The sequence below is a fragment of the Hyaena hyaena genome, unplaced genomic scaffold, assembly GCF_003009895.1.
Source record: "Hyaena hyaena isolate Hyena2069 unplaced genomic scaffold, ASM300989v1 scaffold_61, whole genome shotgun sequence".
In the NCBI taxonomy this organism is placed as follows: domain Eukaryota; kingdom Metazoa; phylum Chordata; class Mammalia; order Carnivora; family Hyaenidae; genus Hyaena; species Hyaena hyaena.
The window spans coordinates 1,538,060-1,558,962 of record NW_024080693.1 but is presented as its reverse complement, the minus strand read 5'-3'; the positions used below and the strand labels follow the sequence as shown (position 1 = coordinate 1,558,962).

Genomic DNA, 20,903 nt, shown 5'->3' with positions numbered 1-20,903 from the left:
GGCTCAGGTCATGATCTTTTGGCTTTGTGGGTTTGAGCCCCACATCAGGCTCTGTGCTGACAGTGGAGATCCTGCTTGGGATTCTCTCTCTGTCCCTCCCCCACTCATACTATCTCTGTCTCTCTCAAAAAAATAAATAACAAAAGTAAAAAAAGAAAATGTAACAAAATAAATATCCTCAGAGATCAGAGAAGATATTATATGTACTAAACAATACCAGGGCACTATAATAAGGAATAGAGAATAAGTTTTTTGGAAATTCGGAATGCTATAAAAATTAGAAGGCAAGCAGCAGATTGGAGAGATAAAATGTAAGTAACAGAAAGTAGAACACAAAAACGGAGAGATGAAAATAGGGAAAACAGAATTTGAAGCTCAGTTTGAGGTCCAGTGTCTGAAGTGGGATTTTTTTTTTTTTAAAGAATGAAGGAGGGGCACCTGGGTGGTTCAGTCAGTTAAGCGTCCGATCTCGGCTCAGGTCATGATCTCACGGCTCGTGAGTTTGAGCCCCGCATCGGGCTCTGTGCTGACAGCTCCGAGCCTGGAGCCTGTTTCCAATTCTGTGTCTTCCTCCTTCTCTCTGCCCTTCTCCCAGTCATGGTCTCTCTCTCTCTCTCTCAAAAATAAATAAACATTAAAAAAAAAAAAAAATGAAGGAAAGTGGACAAAATATTCTGAGAAGAGCCACATAGGAGTGATTTCTAGACTTAATGGAAGTGAGAGAGTGCCCCTCTCACAAGCCCAGCACAGAGAGGGGCCAGGATGGTGGGCATGCTCTTGTGAAGTGTTTATCCTGGGGGCTTCCGAGGTCATGAAGGCTTCCAGAGAGGAGAAGCCGCTCCACCAGTAGGATCAGGAAGTGGAATGGCTTCAGACTTGGACTTGCCTTCGGTTATACCAGAGGAGCATGGTCTCCAGCTTCTTATGGAAATTTATTTCCAACCTTGAGGTCCATATGGAACTATCCGTGAAGACATTTGCAGATGTGCTGAGTGTCCAAAAAATTTACTTATGCTGCACTCTTGTCAGGAAAGAAGCTACTGAAGTATGTTCTCCACCAAAGCAAGAATGTCAACCAGGAAGGACAGCCTGTGTTGCAGATGACAGGGCGATGGTGCAGGAAGACCCCAGGGCATGACCACTGCATGCAGGATGCAGAGTCAGCAGGCTGGGCTGCAGCTGGGGCTCAGGGCCTGGGGACGAGGACTTCACCGAGACCTCGTGCTGATGAGTTCCGCCTCTTGGGAGCTAACGTTAGTGTGGCCAGAGAGCTCTTTCTGTTCCCACACTTGAGAGGTTTTAGTGACTTACATAGAAGAATAAGCAAATAAAGGCATATTAAAAAACAAAACAAAACAACTTTGGAGGCACTTGGGTGGCTCAGTCGGTTAAGCATCCGACTTCGGCTCTGGTCCTGACCTCTCCGTTCCTGAGTTCAAGCCCCATGTTGGCCTCTGTGCTGCATGGAGCCTGCTTCAGATTCTGTGTGTGTGTGTCTCTCTCTCTGCCCCTCCCCTGCTTGCATGCTACCTTTCTCCAAAAAATACATAAACATTAATAACTTTAAAACAAAGCAAAACAAACTTTGGAAACGAAGCTGATGTATCTAGGTGATCAGGAGAAGCCGTGCCCTTGCCCTGGCAGGCTCCAGGTACCTGGTCAGTCCACGGACTGCTTGTTTAAGCCTCTTGATTTGGAGCCTAGGAAAGCAGGTGTCTCGTGGACGGAGTTTGGTGCTGAGAAAAGATTCAGGAGGACTTGTCAAGTCAGGTGGTAGAAAATACCAGATTGAGCAATATGTAGTGGCTCTTTGGGGTGAAGTGAGCAAAGAGATGGAGTTTTTGTTGTCTGTGCTTCATCCGTGGGTGTCTGGCTGTTGATGTCTTGCAGGCCCTTCACAGAAACAAGTTTCCGGGACCCAGCCACACCGAATCCTACTCTTGGCCTCCCATAGCGAGGGGCTGTGACGCGGTGGTCATTTCTCACTGCGGGAATGACCCTCTGCTGTACCTTCCACCGCTCCTTACGATTCTGCAAACAGGGGGCTGTTACAAGGCTTTACCAAGCAGAAACGGAGTAAGTTGGAGACCATTTTGTTTCACGGCCAAATGGCTTAAAAATTTATTTAAAAATTTTTAAATGTAGCATAACCTTTGGTGAAGTTTACGTTACATTACTCACTTGGTTTCCATGATAGGACGGGAACTTATCAGAGTCATTGACTCTGACCCTGAGTCTCCCCTTGAACCCCCATGGTGGCCTCTGGCCGAGCCAAGAGATTTCTGGCTTTTAGGGGTGAACGTATAGCTTATAAACTTCGCTGATTTAGTTCCTCTGTCACGGTAACCGTGTGAGTTGGTCGGGCCGTGTATGGTTTTCACCAGTTCATAGGTAAGAAAATTAGCCTCGTGAAAAGTTACTGGTACAGATGCCGAACAGTTGACAAGTAGACAAGAAGTGGGATTAGAGGTTGGGTTTTTCTGTCATCTCGTCCCATATTCTCTTACTTTCTCACAGCAGCGCGCCCCCCTCCCCCCCCCCCCCCCCACTGCTGTGTAATCCTTTATTTTACCGTGTGTGGGAATCTACAGACGGTGGAAAGGAGAGAAGTGGAGTGTGGGCGCAGGGGGTGGTGGGGGAGTGCTGCCTGCTCTCGGGGGCCAGGCGGTCAGGGGGACTCTGGCACGGAGCACCCTGGGCTCAGACCTGTCTCAGAGGCCGAGCTATGGATGGTTCCGTTACTCGGCAGGATGGTGAAAACTGGCAGTAGAAAAGACGCAGTTGTGCTTGGAAGAGGCACTCATTTTTCTGATTCTGCCATGTAATTTTAATGATTTCCCTTTGGAAATCTGTAGTGAATTGGTATGTGTTGATTGAAACATCTGCATCCCTCAGTTAGCAGCTGCCCCCTATGGACAAGTTGCTGCTTGCGTTGAGATAGAACCCTGGCCGGCCAGGAATTATGTCCGGGTATTGCCTCTTGTTCCTTCTGCTTTTCTCCACGTCTCCATGGCCAGCCTGCTTGTCCACCTGCCGCTGGCCCCCACTGGCCTTCCACGGCCCAAAGAAAGGGGAGACTTGTTCTTGTCTTCAGTGAGTTGGCACCACGCGTCCAGGAAAGTACTGGGCAGACAGCTCACCTTTAGGAGATAACTCTGGGATGGCGGAGGTCAGAGTTCAGATGGTGCTGTAGCAGACTTAATCTCCTAAGGAAGTGATGTTAACCTTTTCTAAGGCCCCTTTCAGGAAGCAGTTAGTCCCCTGGTACCCTGGAGGCACACTGCCTGGGTTCAGATCCTACTGCTACTGTGTATTAGCTGTGCAGCCTTGGACAGCTAGCGTTACCTCTCTGTGCCTCAGACTCCTCACCTGAAAAAGGAAGTAATGATAGGTCCCACTCTGTTGAGAATGTTTTAAAGACAAAATGAAATACTTGTGACATGCTTAGTGTAAGCCCTAGAGAAATCTGAGTCAATGTGGCTAAATCTGTTTTAATGGAACTAGATCCTTTCAGACTCCTATGACAATGGAGACAGCAAAAAATGTATGTAGTGCTTCCTGTAGAAGAAGATGGTCTGCGCACCGTGCAGGTACTGTCCAGTTCCTGACTTTTGTCCACAGTTATGTGTGTCTGTTTGTCTTCTCAGCCTCTGGCAGTCATTGTGTGCCCTGGGTGGAAAAAGGCCCAGTTCATCTTTGAATTACTGGGCGACTACGGCGCGTCCTCCAGGCCTCTTCACCCGATGCTGCTAACGATCGGACTCCACAAAGATGAAGCCAAAAACATGAAGCTTCCGAGGGGTTGTAAGCATCCTTTCCCAGCTGTTTGGTTTTCCCCACAGAGCCCAGTGGAGCTCTGCCAGGCAGGCGCCTGTGCTGCTGCAGCCACGGCCACCAGTCCAGCCTGCGCAGTGGGTGACGGATGGGTGGGCACGGAGGGCAAAGGGGTGCTCGTGGCTGACAGCCATTTGGCTGAGGACACGACGTGACTTCATTCATTTACCAACTGTTTGTCGGCTTGTCTCCTGTTAGATGTTGACTAACCCCCACCCCCTGCCCTTGAGGAGCATGACACATGTTGGGCGCCTGGTATTTAACCCTATATGGATAGGCGTTGGCTTGGATGGGTGGGCCTCACCCGCGTGAGCAGGAAAACCTGCTTGTTTGTGTCATGACATGGCAGTTCTACAAAGCATGTGGCATCTCAGCAAAGGAAATGTTAGCAACACCTGTGAAAAACCTGAAATGTTAATTTTTTTTAAACATAGGTGATATAATTGTGACGACCCCCCACAGCCTCCAGAGACTTCTCCAGTATCAGAGCTTGTTATTTCTCAGACTCTGCCACCTCGTGTTGGATGAGGTGGAAGTATTATTCCTCGAAGCTAATGAAGAAGTAAGTATGGCGGCCACCGAGACGTCCTCATCACTCAGAAATAGACGTGAGCAAGATTAAAGTCTCATCTGCTTTTAGGAAGCTGGAAACGTGTCTAGCGGGGAAAGAAGCCAGTTTATCTAAAATAAGGTTTCCCTTTAAAACCTTTATAATTATGAAGAAGGAACAATTATCTGAGATTTCCTTCTGAAATTTTAAAGTTCTCTTTGAAGAGCAAAAATTCTTTTCCACGGAGGTTTTCCAAAATAACGGTATTTTTGCAATTATGGAAGCAATACGTTTTATTTTAGAAAATTTGGGATACAGAGAAAAGTACTTGAAAAACCCCAACCTCCATAGTCGGACACTCAGAGTAATCACTTTTCCTGTTTTGGAGAAATTCCTGTGTCAGTACATGTAATTAACAACGTCGGGCCATGTTTCTTGGCTAGCTTATGACTTGCATTTTCCAGGCATCAACAGCATGAGTATTATTAGTAAGTATTCTGCATGATTGCTCGCTGGCCATAGGGAGCCAGTGAGCCTAACATGGCCATGACATGAGTTTTTAAACGGTCTCATTTTTGGACATTTAATACTGTGTGTGTATGTGTGTGTCTTAGGAACATACACCTTTCTTGCATGTTTCCCTTAGGATAAATTCCTCGGAAGGGGATTAATGGATCAAAGACTATGCATTCTTTTTTTTAATTTAAAAAAAAATATATTATTTTGAGAGAGAGACAGAGACAGACTGCGAACGGGGAAGGGGCAGAGAGAAAGGGAAACACAGAATGTGAAGCAGGCTCCAGGCTCTGAGCCATCAGTACAGAGCCCGACATGGGGCTCGAACTCCCAGACCACGAGATTGTGACCTGAGCCAATGTCAGACCAACTTCAGCTTAACCGACTGAGCCACCCAGATGCCCCTAAAGACTGCATTCTTATAAGAAGGCATTTCTTGGGCCCAGCATAACATCATGAGCACAGGCATTTCATTTAAGACCAATGATGTCCCAGGTTCAAGGCCAGGCTTTGTTACTTGCTGACTGTATGGGCCTGTGCAGGGTTTCTGAATGCCTCTAAAGCCTCAGTTCTTATTTGCAAAACGAATATCCAGGATACTGCAGTATAGAGTTGCCTTTCTGAAAGCAGAGATTGGTTTCCACTCCTGCAGGCATTGTGCCGCCACAGCACACACCCTGCGCCCTCAGAAGTAGGGCAGCCGTAGTCCAGCTTTCGTTTCCAGTCTCCTCGCTGAACGTGGCATCTCAGGAGCGTAGTCTGTACTTCCTTGCTGACTGTATACCACCACTCCTACTATTCTTCTGTGAGCTGCTCTCATTTTCTTTGCTTATCTTTTGTTGGCAGGATCACCTTTTTCTAGTCTGTTCGTAGAACTTTTTATGTAAAGTTATTCTTGGTTGCATATGTCACACGTGTTTACCCAGATACCGTTTGTGTTACTTAACATTCTCTCCTTTTTAGTTTTGTTCTTTTCTTTGGAAAGGCCTTCCTCACTCTGAGAACAGAAAATGTAGAATTCTTTATCTCTTGTTCTATCAACCAACTGTTACTCCCTTTTGAAATAAAGATGAAATTAATTATGCTACTTCTTTTAGATGTTTGCTATATTAGATAACTTTAAAAGAAATATTGACGTTGAAGAAAGGGAATCTGCACCACATCAGATTGTTGCCGTTGGAGTACATTGGAGCAGACAAATAGAACAGTTGATGAAAGAGTTCATGAATGATCCCTACGTTGTGGTCACGGCCCTGGAAGAGGCTGCTCTCTATGGCAGTGTCCAGCAGGTGCAGGCTCAGGGGGCGCCGAGGAGGGTGAGGGGCCGAGGAACACAAGCAAGTAGCCTCCATTTCATAGCTTAATAAACTAAAATGTTGCAGCTTTCCTCTCCTGCACAAATCTGTATTGTGTATTTCGATTTATATTGACATTCTGTACATTCTTTTTTGATAAAATCCTAACTTAGTGATAAAAAGTGAGGCTGGGGCACCCAGAATGTTTTTAAAACTCACTGTTTCTGTTTTTCATTACCAGGTAGTGCACCTTTGCCTGGAATGTGAAAAAACCTCTACTTTACTCCAGACTCTAGATTTCATTCCAAGTCAAGCACAAAAGACCTTGATCTTCACTGGTTCTGTAGCTGAAACAGAAATTGTGTGTAAGGTAAGCCTTCCACACCTAAAATGTCCATATTTTTTGTTTTAACCATAATTGAATCTCAGAGTCATCAGAGAACTACCACGTAGTTGATTATTTGCCAGGGAAGTAAAACTGTATGGATTTATGATCAGTCACAGGATGAGGTGGCTGGTGTGCAGAGAATAGACAGCCATGAGAAAGGACAGTGGGGTCCGGGGATAGGGGGAGGGCCTGGAATGAGGAGCCGGGTAGGTGGGATCAGGCTTTCCCCAAGGAGGGAGCTTTGTGCTTTGTCATTAAAAGGATCCCATTCATGAAGAAATGCCAGCGTCTTCTGTACCCTCTGTTTAAAAAGCTAGAGACAATAACATCAAGAGATAGCACCGTATGGCTACCAGAAAAGCCAGATAAATTGTCTGCAGATTTACTTAATTAATCTAATTCTACATAAATAGTAAAATGTGTAAATGAAGCCAAATACAAATTAAAAAAGAAGAATCAGTACATCCACCTTCCAGCAGAGATGAACTGGAGGTCTTGTGAAAAGATGTAACGTGTGTTGGCACATCAATTTGATGTGTGTGTGTACATGTATATACCTGTATATAAATACAGCTATGTATGCACACAGTATTGAAGGAAAGTGGTTTTAGCAAAATAACGTTTATTTCACTTTAGCAAGCTTTTAGATACAGACTGGAGTTTCGGAAATATATTTGTTTAAATTTACAGTCATCTTGTTCTTACAATTAGTGGATCGATGAAGTAATACCCTCACAGATAATTTTAAATGTTTTATACTGATGATTATTGATGGAGTGATTAACTTCAAGCTTATGTTCCTGACTGTGAACTGGCTTGTTTGGTTTCATCTTTAGGTAGTAGAAAGCAGTTCAATATTTTGCTTGAAAATGCATAAAGAAATGGTTTTTAATTTAAAAAGTATTTTAGAACAGTGGAAGAAGAAGTTAAGTTCTGGCTCTCACATTGTATTAGGTAAGTGTTTTAATTTCTACTTACGTTTAGGGAAGGCTGAGCTAATAGGAATCGTGTCTTCAGCTTAGTTGTATGCCTCGTCTCCAGATTTCTCGTCACTTCCCAGATCTGCTGAGGGCTTATTAGTAACGTAAATCTCAACATGAAAGTTAAGCTCCACCAAGATTTTGGTGCTGAGGCAAATGCAGGGGCCTCCGCAGTGCTTGGGTCAGGAGGCAGCAGCCCTTAGTGCAGACCTTGTCCCTGGGGCTCCAGGTTGAGGGCCACCGTCTCGTGTGTGTGTGTGTGTGTGTGTGTGCATGCGCGCGTGTGTGCCTCTGACGAAATCTGTCACAGATGGTTGTGACCAATAATGTGAGAGATCTAAAAGTCAGACTGTAGAAGATAAGTGAAAAATAGCTGGGCAGCCTGGATTTGTAATAGAAAGAGGCATTTTCCAAGCTATAGTTAGGGAAACAACTTCACTCTGGAATATAGTCACAGGGCTGCAACATTTTGGGGGGGTTGGGGATAGAGTTTCTTGGCCTCTACAAGGCGAAGCACAGGAGAGAAGTGTGTTGCAGTGGGTTCCTGGAATTGCTCTGCAGCGCGGGTGCCGCGAGCCACGGCCTCATCTGCTATTGTCGGGTCCTTTCCTCCAGCCTTAACTGATGACTGCATACCGCTCTTGACCGTCACTGACGCCACGTGTGTGATTCACTTCAGCTTCCCCTCCTCACCCAAAGTGTTTGGTGGACGTCTGTTTTGCATGTCTGATCATTTTCAGAGTTCAGCCGAACAGGTTTGGTTAATTTCCATCATCCTTTAATACCCCACTGGCATTTTCTGTGCAATGAGAAATTCCTAGTTCGCAGGGTTATATCACTTAGACTGGGATGGATGACCCACTTCCTTTGTTCACCCCCAATTTTAAGGGTTCTCCTGCAGAACAGGGAGATAAGAAAGCCAAGTCTGTCTTGCTGCTGACGGAGAGGAACGCGTGCCACGCAGTCGGTGTCCTGCGCTATCTGGAGCGAGCCGATGCCAGGATTCCTGTGGAGCTGTATGAGTTTACTGCTGGGGTTCTAGAAGCCAAAGAAGATAAGAAGGCCAGAAGACCTCTTTGTCCATATCTTAAGTCTTTTGGTTTTTGCAAGTAAGCGGTCATTTTTTAAAACCTAGAAATGTACCACAAAGTGCACATTGATACACTTTTGCTGCTGGATGCCCTTTACCTATGTATGCCCGGTGTACACCCCCACTCACCTCCTCGCGGTGCTCCCCTGCTCCTTCCCGGTCTGCCCTCCCCCTGGAAGTAACTGCCCTCAGACATTTAGCAACATTGATTAATTTTACTCGTCTCCCAACTTTATATAAATGGAGCCATACATTCAGCTTACTCCCTGTAAAATTCATCTTTGTTCCTGCATATATTGGGTGGATTTGTTTATTTGTTTATTTAGTGACTCAGTGCTCTGTTGTATGAAAATACCACAGTGTGTATATCTATTTTCCTGTTGATGGGAGAGGAATCGTTTCCAGCTTGTGGCTAGTATGTGTGAAACTGCCGTGAACACTCTTGCACATGTCTGTCTGTGGCAACACGCACTCATTTCTCTTGGGTGTAGACTTTGAGATTGCTGGGTCCTGGGGTGAGCACACGTTTAACCTTTCCAAGGTGTGTGACTGGTTCACAATCCCATCAGCAGCGTGTAAGAGAGCGAGTTGTTCCATATCCTCACAGAACCACAGTGTTCGTGGGGGTGTGGGGGCTCCCTGTCATGGCTTCCATTTGTATTTCCCTAGCAATTTATGATGTGGAGTGTCTTTTCATATGCTCATGGGACGTTTGACCATCCTCTTCTTGTGAAGTGTCTGTTCAGTTCTTTTGCCCATTTAAAAAAAATGTTTATTTCATAGGAGAGAAGGGCAGAAAGAAAGAGGGAGAAAGACAGAATCCCAAGCAGGCTCCACACTCAGTGTGGAGCCCAGCATGGGGCTTGATCCCACAAACCACAAGATCATGACCTGAGCTGAAATCAAGAGTCTGAGGCTTAGCCGGCTAGAGCCACCCAGGCACCCCTCTTTTGCCAATTTTTTTACATCGAGTGTTATTCTTTTTCTTATTGGTTTGTAGGAGTAATTTATTTATTCGACTTAGAACTGATTTGTCAGAGGTATGCCTTGAGATCTTCTCCCAGTTCATGGCTTGCCTTTTCACTCTTCTTTTAAAATTTTATTTACTTACTTACTTAATCTATCTATCTTATCTATCTATCTTTCTGAGAGAGAAAGAGCACGTGCGCAGGGGAGGGGCAGAGAGACCACAAGGGACAGAGAGAATCCCAAGCACTGGAGGCGGGGCTTGAACTCCCTAACCATGAGATCATGACCTCAGCTGAAATCAAGAGTCAGACACATAACCGACTGAGCCACCCAAGTGCCTGCCTTTTCATTAGAAGTCTATTGATGAGCAGACCTTTTTAATTTTGATGAACTATTTCATGGTTACTACTGTTTAGTGTCCTTATGTAAGAAATATTTGCCTACCTCTAGGTCATGAAGACACTCTTCTATATTTTCTTCTACAAGCTTTATGGATAGTTTCACACTTAGGTGTATAATGTAGAGTGAGAATTTTTGTGTTAAGTGTGCAGTACGGGGCAAGAGTTACCTTTTTCCATGTGGGTAATGACTTACTCCAGTATCCTTTATTTAAAATATCACTGTGTTGTCACTCAGTTGGTGCCTTTGACATAAACCAGACGATAGTATTTGTGGTCCATTTGTGGACTGTGTTACAGTGGTCTCTTTGCTCTTATGCTGGTACCACACTTTCCTAAGTGCTGTAGCTGATATTTTAGCGCGCCTTGGAACCTAGGACGCACATTCTCCAATTTTGCTCTTCCTCAGGGCTGTTTTGACTTTTAAGTCAGCTACATCTAAAGATACATTTTGGAACAGGCTTGTCAGTTTCTTCAGAAACATTGCCTGAATTTTGATAGCATGCGTGTTGCTACTATAAATCACCTTGGAGAGTTTGGTTATCTTAACAGTCAAGGGACCCTTCTCCCCGATCTGGGCATGATGCCAGTATTTGATCTGAGATTACTGAGACTGGGTAGTAGGAGTCTGATACCTATCGGGTTGAGTTTAATTTTAAGATAACTATAGAATCTAAGATAACTGTTGAATTATGGTACATTAAACAGGTTGTTAGTGACAGTTTCCATTATGCCTTTAAACACAATATCGACTTTTGAAACAGAAGCTCTGACTTTTCTCAGTTTGGGTTAGAGTGACTTCTGGTTTAGAGGTGATTAGCCTTTGTTGTGGGTTGTACAGATGAATTTCTGATTCAGAGTCTTTGTTTTGGAAGCACATTTTGTTCATTTACAGACTGTCTAGAGAAATAATGAAGTAACTCTTGAAGTTTATTTAGCGTTAATTAAATTTTAGGACCCTTTTTCATTAATGTGCATGTTAGTGTCGAAAGTATTTAAAAGGCTACTTAACTTTAAGGTATTTGGAATAAAAGTCCTCTGATTCCAATTATAGATTAATTTTCCTTAACAATACTTTAACATATGTGGGGCGCCTGGGTGCTTAGTCGGTTGAGCGTCCGACTTTCGCTTGGGTCCTGATCTCGCGGTTCATGGGTTCGAGCCCCGCATCGGGCTTTGTGCTGACTGCCAGCTCAGAGCCTGAAGCCTGTTTCAGTCTGTGACTCCCTCTCTCTGACCCTCCCCTGCTCACGCTGTCTCTCTCTCTCTCTCCTAGAAATAAATAAAACTTCAAAAAAAAAAAAAAAAAGAATACTTTAACATATGTTAAAAATTATTGGTTTTTTGTTTGCTTTTAAAATCTAGTTACTTTTTTTCAGAGACAGAAGGATATGTCCTGATCGACACCATGTTAATCCAGAAATAGACACACCAAGGAAATTATCCAACCAGACGCTACCAACGTTTGGATACATCAAAGTAAGTTTCGCTGAAGGCCCTTTTGTCCAGTAATTAATGATCATTTTAATGAACATACTTCATTCATAGGAGCAGAGTAATCATGACCCTGTTAACGTCATAATGGTGATTTATCTGACAGTAGGCACGTGTTCTTACGAGATGCTTTAAGACCCCAGTTTATTTGGAAAAACAAGGTCAAAGTGAGAAAACAAATAAACCAGTTTCAACAGGTCAGGGATTTTTTTAGTTGTACTTTCTGAAAGAAAGTTGTTTCCATTTGGGGACCATTAAAAATAGTACCTGTCTCTTCACAATATCCATGGTCCTTTGAGGAAAATTGCTGAGCTAAAGGTTTGTCACTTATTTTTGAATCATTTTTAGTACTTCTTCCTTTCTTCTTTTTTTAAAATGTTTTTTAATGTTTATTCATTTTTGAGAGGGAGAGACAGAGACAGAGCATAAGCAGGGGAGGGGCAGAGAGAGAGGGAGACAGAATTGGAACCAGGCTACAGACTCTGAGCTGTCAGCACAGAGCCCGATCCAGGGCTTGAACCCACAAACCGTGAGATCATGACCTGAGCTGAAGGCGGATGCTTAACTAACTGAACCACCGAGGTGGCACCCTTCTTCCTTCTACCTCCCCTTTTCCCTAAAGTAACTATATTCTGCTCATTTGTGCTGTGCTGTTCTGTCTCCCTAGTTCTTTTACCTCATTTCTCAGTTTTTCTGATCTACGTTCTTTTATACATATTGTTTATCATATATGTCTCTCTTCTGTCTCTCTATGTATATGTATATTTTTTATCATATTTTATTTTGTTAATGATTTTATTTTTAAACAATCTCTGTGCTCCCAGTGTGGGGCTTGAACTCACAATCCCAAGACCAAGTCACATCTTCACTGACTAAGCCAGCCAGGCTCCCCATTGTTTTCCTAATTAACAAGAGGAAAGGTAGCTTGCTTTGAAATTGAAGGGTACAGTTTTGGTCTCCGTTGTGGATACATCTTTTCTAGTGACTCTTATTCTCTGTAGGGACTGTTGTTCTGCTCCTTATTCTCTTTTTTGTTATAAATTACTATGGAATTTGATCCTGATATTTGCTACAGCTCCTTTTCAGATGAAATACATTTTCCTTGAATTTTAGAAGGAGGCCTGGGTCAGGGTAACTTTGATAATTTCAGAGCTCCCATTTCTGTGTTTCTTTCTTGTAATAAAAGCGTATGGAGACATAGTTTCTGAGATTGTGAAGATTTCCTGGCTCCATTTCCCTCTCCCACTTGTGTCTGTCCCTTCATCTTTGTTGTCTTTGGAAGGACAGTTTTGAGACTTCATGGGGCTCCAGCCTTCCCCTAATGTTGGAATGGATGATAGCCTCCCAGGCTCCCCCCCCTGCTCCGCCCACTGCCCTCACCTGTGGTGTTTCCATTGAGTACCTGTTGCCACTTGTGGACTTCGGTGCTTAGGCCCATCGGACATGCTCTTCCATGTGCTTCTTCCTACACAGACAGTGATACAGGCAGGCTTTGTGATGCTGCTGGGTTTGGCTTATTGGCTTATGTTGTTGTTGTTGTTTAAATTAATAGATATTGGGGTACCTGGGTGGCTCAGTTGGTTAAGCATCTGACGTCGGCTCAGGTCATGATCTCACAGTTCATGGGTTTGAACCCCGCATCGGGCTCTGTGTTGACAGCTAGCTCAGAGCCTGGAGCCTGTTTCAGATTCTGTATCTCCCTCTCTCTATGACCTTCTGCTGCTTATGCTTCTCTCTCTTTCTCTTTCTCAGAAATAAATAAAACGTTAAAAAAAAAAAAAAGAAAGGAAAACCTATTATAAAAATTAGTTAATAGATATTTATTTATGTATTTTTACATGTGTATTATTTTTGAGAGAGAGTGTGTGTGTGCGTACACTTGTGAGTCAAGGAGGGGTAGGGTAGAGAGGGAGACAGAGGATCTGAAGCGGGCTTTGTGCTGACAGAGAGCCCGACGTGGGGCTTGAACTCACAAACAGTGAGATCATGACCTGAGCCAAAGTCAGACACTCAGCCAACTGAGCCATCCAGGTGCCCCTAGGTATTTATTTTTCAGAGCAGTTTAAGTTTACAGGAAAACTGAGCAGAAAATACAGAGTTCCCAAACCACCGCAGCAGTTTCCCATTTTTAACATCTTGCCTTAGTGTGGCACATGCGTAATGGTAGATAAGGCAGTTATTGATTCATTTATTTGTTAACCAGTCTGTAGTTTACATTAGGATTCACTCCCTGTAGTGAACATTCTGTGGGTTTTGCCAAATGTGGATGACACCTAACTCTACATTGGTGCCACAGAAGTCTTAAGTGGCTCAAGACCCCCTTTTCCACCCTTCCTGTCTTCCTTGGAGCTCTCGGCAGTCGCTGATATTTTACTGTCTCATAGTTTTGCCTTTTCCAGGATGTCGTATACTTGGAACTATACCTTATGTAGGCTTTTCAAACTGGCTTCTTTTTATTCCTTAATAGGTCATTTCTTTTTAATTGCTCAGTATACCATAGTATATCCATTCACCTACTGAATGACATCTTGGTTGCTTCCAGGTTTTGGCAGTTATGAACAAAGCTATGGTAAATGTTGGTGTGCGGGTTTTTGTGCAGGCATAAGTCTTCAACTCATTTGCATAATAACAAGGAGTGTGATTGTTGGATTGTGTAGTAAGGCTGTTGTGCTCTGTAAGGAACTGCCACGCTGTTTTCTGAAGTGGCTGCACCATTTGTATTCCTACCAGCCAAGAGTGAGAGGTCCTGTTGCTTCAGCTCTCCAGGAGCCGACATTGTCAGAGCTTCGGATTCTGGCCAGGCTAGTAGGGGTGCAGTGGTACCTTATTGTTTTAGTTTGCAGTTCCCTGATGACATTTGATGTTGGGTGTCTTTTCATGTGCTTACTTGTCACCCGTATGTCTTCTTTGGTGAGCTATCTGTTCAGGGGTTTTTGCCCATCTTTTAATCGGGTTGTCTGTTTTCTGATTGTTGAGTTTTAAGAGTTCTTTGTAGATTTTTGGATACCAGTCCTTTATCAGATACGTGTTTTGCAAAAATTTTTTCCCAATCTTGCGGCTTGTCTTTTTGTTCTTCTTAGAGTGTCTTTTGCAGAGCAGAAGTTTTTAATTTTAATTAAGTCCCAACTTTCCAATTGTTTCTTTCATGGAATCATGCTATTGGCGTATCCACAGAGTTCTCATGAAACCCAAGGTCACTTAGATTTTCTCCTTTGTTATCTTCCTCATCTGCTTTTATTTTGGGGTGTGTTTGAGGATATTTTGTCCATTAGCTTTGTTGTAAAGTATGCCCCTGGTATTTGGTTTCGCCATCACATTGCTCTGTCTTTATGTGGGGATTCAGAGTCAAAACCCATGACACTTTATCGCTGCCACCTTCCCAGAACCCCTCTAACCAGTTCCTGCCTTTTAATCTGCTCTATTGACGTGCAGTCTATATACAATAAAATCATTATTTTAAGTGTATAGTTTGTTGAGTTCTGATAAATATGTACAGTCATGGAACTACTGCCACAGTCAAGATATGAACAGTATTTTTGCCCCAGACTCTCCTGGCCCCTCACCCCCAACCCCAACCCCTGGCAGCCACTGGACCTGCTTTCTGTCACTAGAGCTTTGTCTTTACTAGAATTTCTTTTAATGGAATCATACAGTTTGTAGTCTTTTGAGCCTTATTCAGCATAATGCTTTTGAGATTCACCTGTGTTCTTTTTCCTTGTCGAGTAGGATGCCCGTGGATTGCCTGTCTGCTCACAAGCTCATGGGCGTTTGGATTGTTTGCAGTTTTTGGCTGCTGTGAACCTCTGTGTTACAAATCATTTTAGACCTGCATCTTCATGTTTTCTGAGTGAGACATAGTGGAATTGCCGGGTCATATGATGTGTGTGTGTGTGTGTGTGTGTGTGTGTGTGTGTGTGTGTGTGTAAGAGCCTGTAAAATGGTAGTGGTGGTACCATTTTACATTCCCACTGGGACTATGTATAAGAATCCCAGTAGGTACATACTCTCAGTCCATGGTGTTCTCAGTCTTTAATTTTTTCCACACTGTTGCATTTGCACAGATCATCTTACTTGCATTTGTCAGGTGATAAAGATTCTTGGACCTCTTTTCACTGCTCATTTGGCCCTTTGTATCTCTTTTATGAACTCTCTGTTCACAGTTTTTGCCCATGTTTTGCCCATTTTTAAATTTGAGTTGTTGAATTTAAGAGTTCTTCATATATTTTGGGTATCATTTGTCAGATAAATTGCAAGTATTTTCCCTCAGTAGAAAAGCAGAAGCTTTTAACTTTGATGAAGTCTCCTTTCTCATTTTTTTATTTTAAATTTTGTGCTTTTCTTTTTTTAAATTTATTTATTTTTGAGAAAGAGAGACAGCATGAGTGGGAGAGGGGCAGAGAGAGAAAGGGAGACACAGAATCCAAAGCGGGCTCCAGGCTCTGAGCTGTCAGCACAGAGCCCAACGCGGGGCTCGAACTCATGGATCTTGAGATGATGACCTGAGCTGAAGTCGGTGGCTTAACTGACTGAGCCACGCAGGCACTCCCCATTGTGTGCTTTTCATGCCATAAGAAATCTTTGCCTGTCTTAAGATTGCAAAAATTTTTCCCTATCTTTTTTTTCTAGAAGTATTATGGTATTACATTTAGGTCTATGATCCATCTGAAATTAATTTGTGTGTGTGTGTGCGCGCGCTCACACGTGTGTGGTATAGATAAGGGGCAAGGTTTTTCCTTATAGATAAGTGGCTGCTCCAGCATCATTTATCACAAAGACTTTCCTCTCTCCTTAAGTTACACCGGTACCTATGACATAAAATAAGAGACCACATTTGTGAATTATGAATTCTTCATTCTATTCTTTGGTCTGTTTGTCTACCCTTATAAGGCACCACGTTTGTTTGAATACTGTAGCTTTATAAATAATCCTGGAGACTGGTAGGGAGGTCTTCCCAAATTAGCCGTCATCTTTAATATCCTTCTGACATAAAATTTTAAGATCAGCTTGCTAGTTTCTACTTAGAAGCCTGATGGGATTTCGAAGGGCATTGAATGGAGTCTGTAGATTAATATGGGAAGAATTGACAATATATATCTTAACAACACTGTCATGTTGTCCATTTATATGGTATGTCTATCACTCCATTTAGCTAGGTCACCTTTAATTCCTCTAGGCAGTTTGTTACAGTTTTCAGTAGACTGATTCTGTACTTACTCTGTTAACTTTCTCCCTCATATGTCACGTTTTTGGACATTTATGTTATTTTTCTTTAAACTTCATTTTCTGATTATTTAGAAATGCAGTTGACTTTTGTGTCCTTACCTCGTATCCTGCGAATGTGGCAAAGTGAATTAGTTATGTGCAGGACTGCTGGCGAGAGCAGAGTCAAAGAGGCAGGGGTGCGACTGGATGGGACCCTCCTGGTATGCGCAGGACTGGGGGTTTTCTGGGCACATGGGACATTTAGTGCTGATAGCAGGAAAGCCCCAGATACCCCAGGATGAGCTGGTCACCCCGTCCAGAGGCCTCCTTTGGTCCACAAGCTTCTTTTGCCACCTCTGTTCTGCCAACTTAATGTGTCCTCCAGTGTGCTAATGCCATGCAAAGGTGATGGCCATGGACTGCCACGGCGGGGCCTGGGATTTGTTCACTGTGTGTGCTGAGGTCTCAGGCTTAACATGGAGCCTCCTCATGTGGGAAATGCGGGGGAAAAGAAACTCTCCTCTTTTCTCCTGTCACCATTAAAATGATCACCATTAGCATCTTAGTACATTTGGTTTGTCATTTTTCTTTGTCCATCTTTTATTTCTTTTTAATTTTAAAAAATGTTTGTTTTTGAGAAAGACAGTGGGAGCAGGAGAGGGTCAGAGAGAGAGGGAGGCACAGAATCTGAAGCAGGCTCCAGGCTCTGAGCTGTCAGCACAGAGTCCAACGCAGGGCTCAAACCCATGGACCGTGAGATCATGACCTGAGCTGAAGTCGGACGCCTAATCCACTGAGCCACTCTTTGTGCCCCTCTTTGTGCATCTTTTAAAAGATCTGTCATGGAAACTATCAACACCCTAGAGGAGAAAGCAGGAAACAACCTCCTTGACCTCCACCGCAGCAACTTCTTACTTGACACATCCCCAAAAGCAAGGGAATCAAGAGCAAAAATAAACGATTGGGAACTGATCAAAATTAAAAGCTCCTGCACAGCAAAGGAAACAACCCACAAAACTAATAGGCAACCAACAAAATGGGAAAAGATAGTTGCAAATGACATATCAGATAAAGGGTTAATATCCAAAATCTATAAGGAACTCAACAAACTCCACACCCGAAAAACAAACAACCCAGCGAAGAAATGGGCAGAAGATATGAACAGACACTTCTCCAAAGAGGATATCCAGATGGCCAACAGACACATGAAACGATGCTCAGCATCCCTCCTCATCAGGGAAATACAAATCAAAACCACACTGAGATACCACCTCACGCCAGTCAGAGTGGCTAAAATGAGCAAATCAGAGGACTCTAGATGCTGGCGAGGATGTGGAGAAATGGGCACCCTCCTACACTCTTGGTGGGAATGCAAACTGGTGCAGCCCCTCTGGAAAACAGTGTGGAGGTTCCTCAGGAAAATGACAATAGAACTCCCCTATGACCCAGCAACAGCACTGCTAGGAATTTACCCAAGGATACAGAAATGCTGATGCATAGGAGCACATGTATCCCAATGTTCATAGCCGCACTCTCCACAATAGCTAAAACATGGAAAGAGCCTACGTGTCCATCAACGGACGAATGGATCAAGAAGATGTGGTTTATCTATACCATGGAATACTACATGGCAATGAGAAAGAATGAAATCTGGCCATGTGTAGCAACATGGATGGACCTTGAGGGTGTTATGCTTAGCGAAATAAGTCAGGCAGAGAAGGACAAATATCATATGTTTGCACATATAGGAGGATTAGGAGGAACTTAATGGAGGACTAAGGGGGAGAAGAAGGGGGGAGATAGTGGGGGAGAGGGAAGGAGGCAAACCATGAGAGACTCTTGAATGCTGAGAACAAACTGAGGACTGATGGATGTGGGGGGGAGGGGGATGGGCATGGAGGGGGGCACTTGTGGGGATGAGCACTGGGTGTTATATGGAAACCAACTTGACAATAAACTATTTGTAAGAAAAAAAATAATAAAAGATCTGTCATTGGTGAATATATTATGTCCTGCTTAAGTTCTTGGAACGCCGCAGCGGGTATATTCTTTTCCGTGCCATCGTGTGGTCACTGACTGCGGTCATGCAGTGGGCCTCTGAACCGTGGGGAAGAAGACTTCCCTGGCAGAGGCCATCTGCCACGCAGGAAGGGACACCAAGCTCCTGGCCTGGGTGAGCACTGAGCATTCATTCGGGCAGCTTCCTCCACGGGGCTGCAGCATGGCTGGCTCAGGACCCATGACAGACATGTTACCTGGCCTCCTGTGGGCAGGGTCTGCAGTGGACTGGCGAGTCAGAAAGAGGTGACAAGTGCTGTGGAGAAGGCGAAATGCAGCAAAGCCCCGGGGGGGGGGGGGTATGCTGGGTACATGTGCTGGAGGTCAAGGGGCCTGTGGGAACTGTGGGCAGCGAGGGACTCTCTGAGGGGTCAGCCGCCCCGAGAGCTGAATGAGAAGGATCCGGCTGTGGGAAGATCTGGAGAGGATTGTTCTGGGGAGAGGAGCCAGCAAATCCCCGAAGTAGAGTTAACTTTGGAGTGTTGGTGGCACAGGACAGGGCTTGCTGGCACTGAGAGGGGGAGACAGGCAGGCAGTGGAGCTCAGGGGCACCGCAGAGGAGGGATTGGTATTGATCACGAGGGGCAGCCTCGCCCCGGCCTCCTTGCCTGCCCTGGCCTCCCAGTCAGCAGTGGCCTTTCCGCCAGTAACTGTTCTGTCCTGGTGTCTGGTATGGGTGACTCACGACTCCCACCTTCCCGTGGACGTTTTGCCCCCTATGTCTAGAAAGCCTTCTCTGTGCTCTTGCTTACGTGTGTGCTCACCTGCACTGCGCCTCGTGCACCGGCCACCCTGCTTACACTTGCCTGTGCAGAGCTGTCTTCCTGCTCATGTGCCGGCTGAGCACATCCATCCACTTGTGGGCTGCTGGGGGCCCCTCCTGGACGGGGCTTGTGTATTATCCCTGGTGCTTCCTACGCAGTAGGCTCCTGACACAGTACTGTAGCCTCTTAGGGGAACAAAGATCAAAAAGAGCTCAACACCCAGGGATGCTATTTAAGAAAAACTTTTATAAGGTGCATTTATAGTAAACAAAGGACCTTATAATTTGTAATGAAGTTTTATTTATTTTTTTAATGTTTGTTTATTCCTGAGAGAGAGACAGAGCACAAGCAAGGGAGGGGCAGAGAGAGAGGGAGACACAGAATCCAAAGCAGGCTTCAGGCTCTGAGCCATCAGCACAGAGCCTGATGCAGGGCTCGAACTCCCAGACTGCGAGATGATGACCTGAGCTGAAGTCGGACACTTAACCGACTGAGCCATCCAGGCACTCCATGTAATGAAGTTTTAAAGTATCAGATTAACAGAAAGTCTTCTATCAGGATTTAAAGTGAACCCACACTTACTTGTGAGTCCGCTAAGGTTTGGTTTACTTGTCAGCCTATTTCCTAATTTCCATTTCCGTCCCTGCTGGTGCACTTTGGGCCCCTCTATCACGTGCTGGTTTCGGCAAGTACCTTTTTGGTTTAGATTGAGTTTGTTTTCTGTATATGTTTTCTGTTTTCTTTTTTTTTTTTCCCCCCAGATAATACCCTTTTATATTTTGAATGCAACGCATTACTTTGGCCGTATAGTTGATAAGCATGTGGATCTTTATGCGGCCCTTAATGCTGAAATGAATGAGTATTTTAAGGGTAACAGCAACAAAACAACTGTTGAAAAGGTGGAGAAATTTGGATTATATGGATTAGCAGAAAAAACACTTTTTTACAGGTAAACTTCCATTTATGTCATCTCTAAAAACTGAGAAGCATTTGTTCAAATGGTCTTGAATCCCTGTTTTGGCCTGCGTCCACGTGACCCGGTGTGCACGTATGAAGCGTGGCTGCCGGCTGGGAGGGTGGCGGCAGCGGCGTGTCCCCCCACAGCCGCCTGGCACAGGGCTCCCAAGCACAGAGCACGGGAGACCGTATAACACCCACACACCAGTTTCTGAGCCGTTGCTCTGTGCCGCCTACATATACACTTATATCATTCCTGGAAAGTGGGTCCCATCTTACAGATGGGCACCATGAGCCCTGGTGAGATCACCTAGGTTCTATGATGCCAGCTCAGTAAACGGCACAAGCGGTATTCCCATACCGCAGTCTGCCTCGGGGACCTGCTCACACCCTGATTGCCAGCCCTGA

At 44.5% G+C, this 20,903-nt stretch overlaps 1 protein-coding gene across 1 annotated transcript in view; it reads left to right on the top strand.

Annotated features, from left to right (window-relative positions):
- The window catches only part of TDRD12 (tudor domain containing 12), a 73,756-nt gene that overhangs the window by 38,377 nt on the left and 14,476 nt on the right, over window positions 1–20,903 (top strand). The window contains exons 14-23 of the mRNA XM_039231896.1: window positions 1,891–2,076; window positions 3,648–3,804; window positions 4,269–4,396; window positions 5,998–6,189; window positions 6,437–6,565; window positions 7,420–7,537; window positions 8,179–8,318; window positions 8,452–8,672; window positions 11,400–11,499; window positions 20,300–20,487. Coding sequence (XP_039087827.1) covers window positions 1,891–2,076; window positions 3,648–3,804; window positions 4,269–4,396; window positions 5,998–6,189; window positions 6,437–6,565; window positions 7,420–7,537; window positions 8,179–8,318; window positions 8,452–8,672; window positions 11,400–11,499; window positions 20,300–20,487 — 1,559 coding nt within the window. The remainder of the gene's footprint in view (window positions 1–1,890; window positions 2,077–3,647; window positions 3,805–4,268; window positions 4,397–5,997; window positions 6,190–6,436; window positions 6,566–7,419; window positions 7,538–8,178; window positions 8,319–8,451; window positions 8,673–11,399; window positions 11,500–20,299; window positions 20,488–20,903) is intronic.